General features: G+C 35.1%; 1 protein-coding gene across 6 annotated transcripts in view; it reads right to left on the bottom strand.

Moving 5' to 3' along the window:
* The window catches only part of PHACTR3 (phosphatase and actin regulator 3), a 282,307-nt gene that overhangs the window by 55,245 nt on the left and 212,026 nt on the right, over positions 1–15,036 (bottom strand). For all 6 annotated transcript variants that reach the window (XR_007950491.1, XR_007950492.1, XR_007950493.1 and 3 more), the window contains one exon: positions 11,269–11,422. Coding sequence is in view for 1 of the 6 variants with exons in the window: in XM_051976674.1 (XP_051832634.1) it covers positions 11,269–11,422 (154 nt within the window). In the remaining 5 variants the exon portion in view is untranslated. The remainder of the gene's footprint in view (positions 1–11,268; positions 11,423–15,036) is intronic.

Here is a 15,036-nt window from a genome sequence, read left to right as displayed (position 1 = left end):
CTATTACTATAATTACTAAGGTTATTACAGCTACTACTGATCAGTCACAGACAGAAACACTGCAATTCAACTTTAACATAGAGATGTCATTTTGATCCTTTTTGAGAATGAACAACAGGTAACCAACCAGCTGCCACTATAAGGTAATGCAAAATATATTTATAGCAGCACTTTTTGTTGTAACAAAGAATTGGAAGCAAAACAGGTGCCCATCAATTGGGGAATGATTGAGCAAATTAAGAGTCTGTAAATAGAACTTAATATTAGTGAACCATAAGAAATGGTAAAAAAAAAAAAAGATGAATTCAGAGAAAACTGGGAAGATTTGTATGAATTGAAACAGGGTAAAATGAGCAGAAGAGAACAATTTACACAGTGACAACATTGTAAAGGAAAATAGTCCTGAAGGACTTAAGAACTATGAACAACTAAAGCAACAACCAGTCATGACTTCAGAAAGCTGATGATGAATCATATTTCTTGGCAGAGAGGTGATAGACTGGATGTACAGAATGAGATATATACATTTTCAGATGTAAGCAAAAACAAAAAAAGCATGGTAAGTGGGAAGAACCCAGGGAGGTGCTGGGATGAGACATGATGCACAGTCTGAACTGGCTGGATGTAGTGATAGTTAGACCTGAGCAAGATCTATGATTCTTATAAACCCATCTATCTCTCCCCTTTATACCACCATCATTCTGAAATCTGGTGTTACTCATTATTTCTTCCTTGGGCCTGATGCTGGATAAGGTCCAGTCCTAGGAAAGGACTGACAATGAACAAGGTCTCTTATCTGATGTGTGAAGACAGGGGGAATAGGAACCGTGCCAAAAAGGATCCATGCCCAACTGGCCTCACTCCCATCATCCGTGTATGGGGAAAGGATGGATGAAGAGAGAATGAGCTTGTAGTACATGTAGAAAATCCAGAAACCAAGTTTTTTCACACTTGGAGAGGCTTAACATAATAGGAAACCTCTTCAAGGTGAGAGTGGCAGGAGTTATGACAATATCTCAGATGAAGACAGATAAGATGCTTTCTCCTGCCCTGGTGTAACATTTAAGTTTTTTGATTTTGACTCCTATCACATGTTTTTGTTGAATATGCTTATTGAGTAGACTTCCTAGGCTATGACTTATTGAATCCTTTGTTAACTCTTGAATGACAATGACATATGAACCATTTTGCTATTCCTTCTCTATTTCTCATTTTATGGGATTATTATGGGAAATTCAGTTAGCTGACTGTTCAATGTTTCCCAAATAGAAATATTCTACACAGTTGATTGTATCAAGTAATGGATAAATCATTCTTAAAAAGATTGAGTGCTACCATAGCCTATAAATTTAGCTCCATACAGCTCTGTGCAGCTTATACAGTATGGGGCCTTGAAGAACAATTGATCCAAAGCTAAATGCCTTTGAAGAGAAAGGCAAACTGGAGCCCATGACAACCATGCGGAAATTCCATAGGTAGAAGACAACTTCAGCCCAGACATGATGGCTTCCAATTTAGTGCAATGTAAGTACTATCCTTTTAATATCACATAGGGTACATGCATTTGTATTACTACAATATAATTTTAATTTTAAATAGTAGAATTTTAAACAGTAGAAAGAAGCACTGGATTTGGAAATCAGAGAAGCTGGGATTGAAATTTGATTCAGTCACCTACTACCTGTATATTGGGCAATCTTTCTTGGTCTTGGCTCCTGTTTTATGACAACCTTCTGGCATCATCTCTCCTCCTGGGAGGAAGTAAGGTTTTTCTATTGACATGTAAGTCACTCAACAAACATTGTCAACAATGTGTCAAACAAACAAATATAACTTAAAGTGCCAGGATCTGTGCTAAGTACTAGATACAAAGAAAAGAAAAAAGTAGACCTTATTCTAAAAGAGTTCACAAAAAATAACTATGTACAAAAAGTTATATACATGACACATTGGGGAAAAAAAGTCAACAGAGGGAAGGTACCAGCATTAAGGGGGATTAAGGGCTTCTGTAAGATGAGGTAGAAGTCCTCTCAGGATCCCTCTGGCCTTAAATTCACGAAACTATAATTTTATGATAGTTTTTCAATATCAGTAATGCTGTTCATTTAAAAAAAATGTTGCTTCCTATGTAGTATTTGAGGTTTTGTTATAGCTGTTTTGACATCATTGTTTTCTCCTGGGTTTTTATCTTGATTTTCCCTATTCCTATAATACTTTGTTATAGTCGAGTTCCTTTGTGTTGTTTGCTAATGTTCCCATGGAAATGCTATTTCTTGATTTTTAGCTTTATGTTAAAGTTGGAATATACGTTCATGGTAGTAGGCACTTTCCCAGACTTCCACTCTTTTGTGCTTCTGTGCTAGCTCTCCGAGTGGGGAGTGAGATCTGTAGAATTTTGGTGCTTCCAAGGGGATGTGATCTAAAAAGGGATATGGTCAGACTGTTCCTAGCCTGTGCTCTGGTCTTTACCCAGGAAGGAACCTTTTTCTCCTATAGCCATCAAAGTTAGCATTAGTTTTGGCTCTGGGACTGTGACCAGCTACAAACTGGTACTTTTCTTTGTCTTGGAATTGAGATTGAGTTCAAATAAAATGAATCACTCTATAAGTGATATTAATGATTTTTAAACATGTTAAGTTTTTCTATGCAAAGGTTCAAAAGCATAAATGCACACATACACTATACATACATACACACACATACATACACACACCTCTCTTATATCCAAACTTCATTAAAGTTGACCAAGGAAAAGTGAAGGAAGAGACATATTCAAAGGAATGATCGTATCACTTTAAAAGAATTTTGAAAGCAGAAACCATTGCATTCCAAACCCCCAGATACCAATGGAAGGTTACTACTCAGTGAAGGTTGCTTGAAGCAAGAACATCATCAACAGCAATTCATTCAGGAAAGGATGACAGATTGCCATGCTTAATAAGAGCTGAATTAATTAAAGAAAAATGGCCCAAAAGACCTTCCCAAACTAAATCAAAATAAACATCTCTTAAAGAAGACAATATTAAAAGTTATGGTATATGAATGTTATGGAACATTATTGTTCTATAAGAAACAATCAGCAGCATGGTTTCAGAGAGGCTTGGAGAGACTTACATGAACTGATGCTAAAGTGAAATAAGTAGTACCAAGAGAACATTGTACACAGCAACAGCAAGATTATAAGATGGTCACTTCTGACGGTCAGGGCAATTTCAATGGTTTTGTGAAGGAGAAAGCCTTCTGCCTCCAGAGAGAGGGCTATGAAGAACCAAGGGTGGATCACAACATAGTATTTTCACTTTTTTGTTGCTGTTTGCTTGCATTTTGTTTTCTTTCTCACTTGTTTCCTTTTTGATCAGATTTTTCTAATGCAGCATGATCATTGTGGAAATGTGTGTAAAAAATTGCACATGTTTAACATAGATTAGGAGAGAGAGGGGGGAAATAGAGGGGAAAAATGTGTAACACAAGGTTTTAAAGGGTGAATGTTAAAAACTATCTATGCATATGTTTTGAAAATAAAAAGCTTTAATAAAAAGAAGACAGTATTTAGGAAAATGAATTTAATTTTAAATTATTTTAGAGAGATTAAAAACAGATATCAGATTTAGCAGCAGACCAATAACAAGATCATTTTTTTCAATTATAATACAATGCAAATGGTCAAGAGGCAATGGGTTCAAATCCTCATTTAGCTTTTGATGGCTACAATCTCAGTTTTCTGAACTTTAAAATTAGTATTATAATTTTTGCAGTGCCTTTCATATCCAAGGGTTTTTGTGAAGATCAGAAAGGAATATACAAGAAAAATATTTTGAGAACTGAGACTTACAAGTCTATTTAGCCCTAGGATTTTGTGATCCTGTGATTTAATGGAACAAACCAACAAAAAGTGAGTGCTTTTTAAAAAAGCACCTGCTTGGGACCAACTCCAGAAATTTTAATTCAGTCATTTCATCCATTCATTCAAATATTTACTAAATCCTACTGTATACCAGGATTCTGTGCCCTGAGGGATGAATGACAAACATGAATAATAGAAAGGATTTCTCCTTACAGAGCCTATAGACTTGCAGAGAAGATATGCCTACAAATAACTATAATTCCAATTTGAGCACAAGAGTTATATGGAGGATTTCAAGGGAGTCAGGTGTAAGGGTGGTGGTAGCAAAGTGGGACATTCTAGATATGCAATATTTAAGAAGAAAAGGCAGAGAGGAGTGAATGAAGAATATCACAACTAAATAAGGCAAAAAAAAAAAAAGAGATTATAGAAAGGAAACGAGAGATTATATCCACTCTTCCCTTCCCTCAAGGACCAGTTCAAGCGCCACTTTCTCCTCTCTAACTAGAAATTATTATTCTCTTCTCAAGCTTATTTCAATTGTACTTGCCCAGATTTCTCCTTTTTATATCCCATTCTCTTTTCCATTGTACGTATTTGGACATAGGATATATCTCCATCCCTTGCATTCCTCTATTGGACTACAAATTCCATAGGAAGAAGGCCTGTGTCTTTATTCATGTTTGTGTTTTTGATATCCAGTGCAGAGTCCTGCACAGTGTAGAAAATCAATTAATCAATAAACATTTATTAAGTGCCTACATATATGTGCCAGGTATTTAGCTATATAATCAATATGTGAATTTAAATGAACTTAATTCAATATCCAAAGCATCTTTCTATAACTGATTTGTGATGACAAAGAATTATTTTCCCCTCTCCCAATAGTAGAGACCAAGTATAATAATTCTCTATAAGGTGGTCCCTTGCCTGGTACATATAATAATTCTCTATAAGGTGGTCCCTTTCCTAGGACATATAGTAATTTTCTAAAAGGTGGTCTCTTGCTGGTATATCTAGGATGTTCAACATCCTTTCTCCATTCTGTTACACCTGTCAATCATGAGGAAAATACTAAAACAAAAGCACCTCTTCTTCTCAGCCAAGAATAGGAGAAACTTATTTATCTTGAAATATAAATGACTGATGAGGTTTAGTGCATTACCACCTTAGTCAAGCATTTGTTGAAGATCTAACTATGTAAGATTCAACTTATGAGTCTCAAGAGATCACTGCATTTTAACAAAATTTAACAAGCCAAAGCAATGAATGGTTGAATTTCAATCATCAGCAAGTTGGCAGGAGAAGTAGAGTGCAATTTCTTAATGGTTCAGATATCATACCCATTTTACTATCTTGCACACTGACTGATAATGCTAGCTGTCAATCTCTGTAAAAGTTTACTTGAAAGGGAAATATCACCACATGGAAACAAAATGTGGTCAATGCAATTACTCCCTAAAAAGAGGACATCAGGAGATCACAGGATTCCTGAATTAGGACCACAGAGGTGAACTAGTCCAGTGACCTCTCTGAATTTCTTTGATTAGAAATTAACAACCTCCTGATATAGCCTATTCCCCTTTGGAACAACTAATTATCAAATTTCAAAGTTAGGAGAAACTTCAAGAATAGCAATATAATCTAACCTATACATGAACATATGATCTGATTTTTACTTGAAGTGACTATTAAGAAAGGTGTTTTTTATTTTGCTCCTAAATCTGTTCTTTTGGCATTTTCACATTTGCTCCTAATTCTGCATTTTTAGCCAAGCCACTAACAAAGTGATTATCCTAGATGGATATCCTAGGTGTTTCTCTTGGTTTTCTCAAATTAAAAATGGGGGTAATAATAGTATCTATCATGCATGATTGTTATGATAACTAAATGAGATAGTAACTGTAAAGCACTGAGAACAATGCCTTGCTTATAGTAAATGCTATATGAATATAAGCTATTATTATTACTATTGTTACTGCGTTTTCATATAGCATGAAGATTTCTCATTGTGTTAATATCCTTTCTCATGGACCTGGCTTAAATAAGTTGATTTTTACCTTATGTAGCTTTTTTTTCTCCTAGCTTAGTACTCTCCAGAAGAAATGAATGGATACCCTTTCCCTCAGACCTGTGTTCTGATATAAGGATGGAGAGGAAAAGGAGGAAGTTTATATCAGATTTAACAAGGTACACTGGATAATGATAATGTTCTCTTTCTAGCTTCTTATAAACATGAGGCTTTATTGGTTGAGTTTGGGGAAAAAGAGGGAAGTGGTCTAGGTGGTGAAGTATCTCATCTCTCACAGCATATTGTGTTCAGGAAGAATCTTGCTCTGTTCTGTACTCAAAAAATGATAAGCAAGGAAATGAGGAAGACTAAGGAATATAATGGACCTTGACCTCTGCAAATTGATTAGAATACAGTTATTCCAGGCTAATAGAAATTTTAACTAAAAAAGAACTTGAAATATGATACATATGGAACTAAAGTCAAGTAAAAAAAATACAGGGTGTAGTTAGATGCAATAGCCACAGAAATTTGGGATTGATTCATAGAATCTTAGAATCCCAAACTTGCTTAGAGCTTAACCTTAGCTTCATATTTGAAACAAGAATTATCTCTAAAACATCTCTGGCCAGCAATTATACAGCATGCAATTGAAATTTCCAGGGATCCAGAATGAATTATCTCCTGCCCAATTCCACATTTTAACTGTCCTAATTTTTAGCAAACCTTTTATTGTATCAGGCTGAAATATGACACTGCAACTTTCATTTATTGGTATATTCCAAGCCTGCAGCTTAACCAGTGAAGTTGAGCCACTAAGGGGATATAGATATAGATATAGATATAGATATAGATATAGATATAGATATAGATATATAGATATAGATAGATAAATATGTTGCAGCCATAAAAAAACTAAAGTTTTGAGGAAAAGATTTTATCAGAACAAGAAACTGTTATCATTCCTATAGCTTCCTCCTTATACTGACTTTCAAGTCTGAAAAATCCCCCTGACTATGTTCAGCTTCTCATTTCCATCTCAGCCCTTTATATCCTAGGACTTCTGATATATATCCTGGTTACCCCATTTCAAGCTAATCCATGGCTTATACAGTACTGGTTCTGAATCGGACAGCTCCTTCTTTTTTTTCCCCTCAGAAAATAATAGAAAATCCATCTTTCATTTCTCCAATAAATAGCCAAATTATTAGCACAAGTTCATCCCCTGTAGGGGAAAATCAGGTCCTGGCTCTGAACTGTGGAACAAAAAGGATACACTGAACTCTTTTTACATGTTAGCCCATAAAACATTTGAAAAATTACTATCACTTGGTGATATGTTCTTCAATAATCTGCTCTGGAACCTTCCTCATCTCTTTCTACAGTTTCTTCCTTGACAATCTTCTGAGCTTTCAAGATTTTAACTGGCGCATACTTCTTTGGAAGTCACTTACAAATCTTTATTTCCAAATCTGCCCTCTTCTGAGCTACAGACCAGCAGCACTAGCTGACTTTGAGACTTCCTTTCTTCAGTGTTTCCCTGGCACCTCAAACTCATGCTCAAAACCAAGCTTATTTTTCTTTTTATACTTTTTCCTATGCATTCTGGTTATTTGTAGAATCTGGACAAAAAGAAGACAATCTAAAATAGTGGAAGATGCATTGGTTTTTGATTCATAGGGCCTGGGCTCCATTTCTACTTCTGATGCTTAACCTATTTGTCCCTCAGCAAATCACAGCTTTTACAGACCTCAGTTTCCTATCTGTAAAATGAGGGAAGGCATCAAACTGGATGGCTTTTGAAATCTCTTGTCTTTTTAGATATGTGATTCTGCACTTTTATCATTTCTGTATGTGGCAATAATATTTTCCTTTTTTCATAATAAAAACAAAAATCATGTGGTTATATTTGGTTCTTCTCATGTTTTATCATTTACTAGTCCACTGATATAGTATATACAGCACTGAATTGTAGTTAGGAAGATTTGGGTTAAAATCCCACCTCTGATATTAGCTATGTGACCATGAGTAAGTTTCTTAACATTTGTGATCCTCAGATTCATCACCTAGAAAACAAAGGGGTTGGTAAACAAGCCTCTAAATCTGTTTCTGTGTTCTCTCTTAAGTCCATCTTTGCAATTTCTCTTAATATATCTTCTCTTTTTTTTCTTCCCTATTAGCACTACTATCATCAATTCAGGGGTCCATTCCCACTCACCTTGATTACCACCATAGACTCCCAAACAGTCTTTGCTCTTTATACTCTAGTTGTATAGACTTCATATTACTGAAGAGGGAGGGAAACTGTTCCCTTTAAAATTAAATTGTATCCCCTTTTTGATCTGAGAGATCAGGATCTCCCAGGCTCCAAGGAGTCCAAAGGCAAATCAACTTCCATTGAGCTTTTTGAAATTCTAAGTTCCCATTCAATTGGGAAATCCTAGTCTGATCAGCTCAGACTGTCCCAATCCGCTACCCAAGAGCTACCCATATAACAGGTTTCCTTAAACTCATTCTTGCAGAAGGCCTAAAGTAACTTGTTCAGCTGCTAGGACCCTATTCCCACTGCAAAGGCATTCTCTTCTCAGTGCCAGAATCCATTTCCCTAATAGGACTTTGCCACTATAGAAGTCAGTCTCTTAGCAAACTGGTTTCTATCCAACAATAAACTTTCATTTTTGCCATTAATATTTTAGGATAAGTGAATTCTTTCACTTAGAACCTGCGGGCAGACCAAAAAGGGATTTTAACAATTGTCTTATTGCCACTAACCTCATCACTACCGGGAATTGAGAGTATACAAACTTCATCATCACCACCAGAAAGTCATTTATATTTATGCATTTTATGTCACTCCTGTGCTTTAAAAAATTCCATGGCTACCCATTGTTACCTGAGTAAAACTCAAACTCACCTGTCTGACATTCAGGCCTGATTGACATTGCTAACATTCTCTCATTTAATTCTCATAGACTCTCTGCTCCATCCAAACTTTAACTGCAAGAACAGGCACTGCTTTCTTATACCTCTATCCCTTTGCTAATTTGTTCTCTTTTCTGAGAATGTCCTATTTCATTTCCTTCACTTTGTTGAATTCATAGCTAGTTATCTTTAAAAACCCATACAAGTGCAATCTCTTCAAGGATATGGTTGGGCATAGTGATCTGCAAACAATAGATACTTAACAAATGTTTGTTGCATTTTAGAACAGGCTCCCTATTTTCTATAGACTCCACCTTGATTTCCTTGAACCAATTCTCATATGTCAATTTTTATTCCCTTCTCTAAATATGCTCCAACTTATTAATGTTCTCCCTAAAACATGACAACAAAGCAGAATACAGAATTGGAGAATGTTTTTACTAGGGCAGAATATGGTAGTGTTATTGCATTTCTGTCTTCCCATGAAAAAAACCTACTCCATTTCCAAATTTTCCAAATTTTAAAGGTACCACCATCCTTCTAGTCATCCAAGTTCACAACCTCAGGCCTCAATTCCTTCACTCTTACTCCATATTAGTTGTGAAATATTATCATTTCTATTTCTGCAACATCTCTTGCATTCATACTCTTCTCTCCATTTACAAAGCAATTATTCAAAGGCCTCACCACTCCTTTGGTTGGATTTCTATAATATTCGCCTATGTTTTCTCCCTGCCTCAAGTTTCACTGCTTTCTGATCCATTCAGGGGTGAAAGGGCTTTTCCTCTAGCATTAATTATAAATGCCTCTCTTTAGAAATTTAAAATTCTTTACAACCTAGACTCTTTCTATCTTTGCAGTCTTATGTCACATTTCTTATCTCTATATATTCTACATGGCCACCCTCATTTATTGCTATTACTCACACCTGATTCTTCATCTCCTTTTACACTAGCTGTTTTCCATGCCTAGAACACGTTTCTTCCTTACCTCTATCTCTTGTAATTCCTGGTACCTTTCAAGATTCAGTTCAAGTACCTCCTTTCCACATGAAGTCCTTCTTGACTCCTACTGATATTGCTGCCTTATCTCCCCAAACTACCTTGCAATTATTTTGTATCTGTTTTGAAAATCTTTGAATGTGTACATACTCTGACTTACTCTCCATGTCTCACTCTTTCCTTGTCATATTTTTCCCTTAAGGGCAGAGAATACTTGATTTTTATCTTTATCACTAATACTTATAGTGCCTACTATGTGGTAGGTAACTTTTGTTGGTTCATAGATTAACTATGCTGTTTACTCAATTTGATCTTACAAGTTGACTTAATATTCCCCTTCTAGTTATTTTTCATATAAATCATTTTCTAGTTCCCCATTCTGTTGAGTTGATTTTTGGGAACCAAAGACATGTTTCCATATTAATATTGCCTTTTATTATTAGAGTCATCCTATTATAATCTTTTTGGATATTAGTTCTCTCATTCCACTATTTGTTAACCCTTCTAGGTTCATGACATCTGACAATTGGAGAAGTCAGATACATTTATCAAATCACCCATAGAGCATAGAACCAAGGCTATAAACAGATTCATGGAGCACTCACCCCTAGTGAATTGACCCTACCCATAATTAAATAATGCATCAACTCTTAGATGCTTCAAAAATTTTACTTTTATAATTAACCAACCCAATATGCACGATGATGGGGAAATTTCACATTTGTAGTACATCCAAGCTGAGGCCCAAAAAATCTCATGGGTACATACAGCATCTAGCCCATTGTCATTTCATTCAAATGGCTTCCCACAAAGCCGGTTATGGAAAGTCCCTCTCTTATATAGAGAACATTGTTCAAGGACTAATCTGGGCAGCTCATGAAATAAAGAATGAAACTATCTGCCAAAGACACTCTGCATTACTGAGAACCAAAAATACCTGCTTTCTTTGTATGTCAAACAACACACCAAGAAGCAAAGTTTTTCTATTTGGTCTCTCTTTCTTGATAGAGGGGGAAGAAATAAGACCATCAGTCCTATTCTTCCTTTTGAGATGCCTCCATATTAGAGATCTTGAAACTTAAAGCATCTTTTTTCTTTTTGTTTCTTCTTTCCTTCTTTCCTCCCTCTCTTTTCTTCTTTTTTCTCTCCCCCTCTTTTCCTTCCTTTCATCCTTCCTGCCTTTTTCCCTATTTCTCTTTCTTTCCTTCTTTCTTTTGTTCCTTCATTCCTTCTTACCTTAAATTGCTTAACCTTAAATAATACTTAAGTCAGATTTTCAAAAAGACTGCATGAATGCTTCGTCCTTCCTTTTTCTTTTGCCTCTAATCCCATGAACTTTTCATCCAAAGTTACATACACCCCAAACAGGATAAACATCAGGTAGATACGACAACATTTAGGCATGAGACATAGACAAGGCAGAAAAAACAGTGGAATTAAACTTTAAACATAGGCAAATTAGTTCCCTTCGTGAAGAAGAATTTACTTACTTAGAAAGTTTCATTTCAATCTGCTGCCGGATTTCCTGTCTTTCCTCATCAGTCCTCCTTGGAAAAATGTTCCTGTCTTCTAATTCCTGTTTACTTGGTCTGTTTCTTAGCTTCACTGCCAAAAGTTCTTTCTTACATTTTCTTGGTAATGTACCTGAAAGATGTGTTTGAAGGGGGAAAAGAAAGAAAAAAATTTAAGAGTAGTTATGATTTAAGAATCTAGCTTTCTTTCCTTTGAAGAAGCCCCAAAGTCTTATGAAATTAAAGCCCTCCCTTCAAACAAGGACATATTTGTAACTTAAACATTAGTTTTATAAATAGAAAATTCCACATTGAAGAGAGTCTGATTCTCCAACTCAATTCACCCAATAGTCTCATTTAGCTGCAACTTTTCTTAATACATTAAGACCACATTAACACAGGGCCTATTATTTTGACATTTGTGTGTGAAAGATTTGCTAAGCAAATTAATGATATAAAGAAAATTATCTAGGGAAATGTGTAAGTTGCTTAAGAGAACAAAATATTTCAAGTTCTATAGAAATAAATACATGCAAATAAATGTGTGTAGATGCACATACATATGTAGTAAGTACATATATGCATACACACACATTTATCCAGAATGATCAAGAAATGGCTATCTGTAATAATCATAAATTTTAAAATTATTTTTATCAATTGAGTTAACTATTCCCAATTATATGTAAAAAAATGTAATAATCTTTTTTTTTTCTAAACGTATTTTCACAACTTATCATGCTGCACAAGAAAAAGGGGGAAAATGACAAAGGAAAAACAAGCAAGCAAACAACAACAACAAAGGTGAAAATACTATGTTGTGATCTACATTCAGTCCTCATAGTCCTCTCTCAGGATATAGATGATTATCACATGTCTATTGGAATCTCTTCATTTTAACAATCATTTTTAAAAATTTTGAGTTGCAAATATTCTTCCTGCCTCCTGCTCCCCCACCTCCTACCCCCATCCCACCTATTTTGGAGAAAACAAGCTATTTGATTTTAATATACATTTGAAGTCATGTAAAACACTTCCGTATTAGCTATGTTGCAAAAGAAAACACAAACAAAATAAAACAAGAAAAATAAAGTTTAAAAATACAATATAAATTTAAAGTTCATCATAGCATTTTTCATCATGGGTCCTTTGGAATTATCTTGGATCATTGTTCTCATCAGAGTAGGTGAGCATCCTCTTACAATATTGCTGTTAATGCATATTATGATCTCCTGGTTCTGCTCACTTCACTTTGCATTAGTCCATTTATGTCTTTCGTGATTGCTCTGAAACCATCCTTCTCCTCATTTCTCATCACTCAATAGCATTCCATCACAACCATATACCACAACTTGTTCAGCCATTCCTTAGTTGCTAGGCATCTCCTTACTTTTCAATTCTTTGCCATCATAAAAAAGAGCTTCAAATATTTTTATAAAAGTAGCTCCTTTGCCCTTTCCTTTGCTCTCTTTAGGATATAGATCTAGTGGTGCTATTTCTGGGTCAAAGTCTATACCGAGTTGCCCAGACCTTTCTGCATAGTTCCAAATTGTTCTCCAAAGTGATTGGGCTAGTTCACAATTCCACCAACAGTGAATTAATATCTTAATTTTTTTCACATCCCCTCCAACATCTGACATTTCCCTTTTCTGTTATGTTAGACAATCTGAGAGATGCAAAATGATATCTCAGAATTGCTTTAATTTATATTTATCCATTAGTAGCATTTTAGAGCATTTTTCATGTGACTATTGATAGCTTTAATTTCTTCTTCTGAAAACTGAAAATTTCATTTCTTTTGACTATTTATCACCTGAGGAATGAGAACTGCTGGGACTTTTTATCCGCTTAATTTAATTTAGCTTAGTTCAAGAAATGAGGTTTTTATCAGAGAAACTTTCTGTAAAAATTTCCCTAGTTTCCTGTTTTCCTTCTAATTTTGGCTACATTGGGTTTTGTATGTGTGTGTGTGTATGTGTGTGTGTGTGTGTGTGTGTGTGTGTGTGTGTGTGAACATATGTAAGAATAATTCAGGATAAGAAATTGTGGGTTGTTCCCTCCATAAATGGAGAGAAAATCCACATTGATAGTATTGTGGATCTATTGAAGTACCTTCTAATTTAGACTTTTTCTCTAAACCAAATGATTCTTGGTGAATAAATCTAGTCTGGCTTTCCTATACATGTTGGCTTAATATAAAAGGCACTGAATTAATTGTTGACACGTTCTAAGTCCATCTGTGGTTCTTCAGCTGTGGCTTCTCAGTGTATTCTACAAGCTTTCTGCATTTATTTCCAAGCCAACAACTCTTTGCATATGATGGCTGATTTCTTTTTTGAGGAAAAAAATTAATTATAACATCCACCATATGGAGCTGTTTTATTGGCACCAAGGAATGCCCAAATCATCAAAAAATGAAATAAGCAGTTGTTTTAAGATCTAAAATACTTATATTTAAGCATGGCCACTGCACATGTTCACGAGGGACAGTTTTCCTGTCAATGCACATAAGAATGTCTGGTTCTTACATAGTACTTGTTCCTTTCTAATGCCCTTCTTATAGAACACATTTTTGCCAGTTACATATTTGTGTCTCTAAGTTCTTTGAGCATCACAAACAACTCTTATCTAAATTTGGATTTTTCAAAGGAATCTGGCATAGGACCTTCATGCAAGTATTTAATAAAGGTTTGATGACTAAGCCTGGTATAAATATTTGGTTGATATTTGGTCTATACAATATTATAATACTGAAGGAGGAGACATATGATATACTTTTTTGCCCTTACTGAAAAAGCAACAATAGATAAGACGCCAAGTCTAAATAAATTGCTACACTAATAATAATCATCATTCATTTTCATATAGTGTTCTGCTTTTTATAAAACACTGTCCTCAAAACAACTCAGAGAAATGTAAAAAGAGTTGGTAGCTCAAATACTAATTTAGAAATGAAAATACAAGATTTCTAAGAAGAGTGATTAGTCCATGGTTATACAGTTATCAAGGAGAAGTCCTGAAAAAGTATCCTGAAGACAAAGACAAGTTTTCTGTTTCTCAGCCTAGTAGTGTGGTTTTTCTTCCATAACATAAAATTTTAAGTGGTTAAGTGGAAAGGGAAAGGAACCAGCATGTATTAAGTGCCCATTATGTGTCAGGCACTATGTTAAGTCAAATAATCTCATTTGATCTTCACAACAACTTGGTATTGTTAGTGAGGAATCTATGTGTGAGGAAACTAAGGCAGACAAAGAGTTAAAGAACCATGGGAAGTTAGTTGCCTAAGGGCACAGAAAAGCTGAATGACTTGACCACAGTTACACAGCTAGTATATGTCAGAAGCAATTCATCAGTGTGCTTATTAGATACATGGAGACAAGAAGAGAGGAAACACCTAAATCCAACTAATTTACTACATAAAATTATTGTCCTTATTAAAAGCTCTTTATAAATGTGACAGGCAATAATAAATAATATTTATATAATTGTAGAGGGGCTGAAATTCTTGAGTTCATGCACTGAGGTCTGGAGAACCCAACACAAGGCTAATTACTGATTTGACAATACTTTATAAGCATATGCTTGGAAATGGCCCTTCCCACTATTCTGTGCTGGCTTGATAATTGGTGTATACAGAGATTTATAGGAGGGACTAAGGGGTGGAGTAAGACTAGCCAGGGTCACTTGGCGATAGACAAGAAAGAAGGACATCGTGGAGATTCCAATTCGATCTTACCTCTAAAGACC

Source organism: Antechinus flavipes, chromosome 2, assembly GCF_016432865.1.
Source record: "Antechinus flavipes isolate AdamAnt ecotype Samford, QLD, Australia chromosome 2, AdamAnt_v2, whole genome shotgun sequence".
Taxonomy (NCBI): Eukaryota; Metazoa; Chordata; class Mammalia; order Dasyuromorphia; family Dasyuridae; genus Antechinus; species Antechinus flavipes.
The sequence above is the reverse complement of the archived record's forward strand: the minus strand, read 5'-3'. Positions and strand labels throughout refer to the sequence as shown.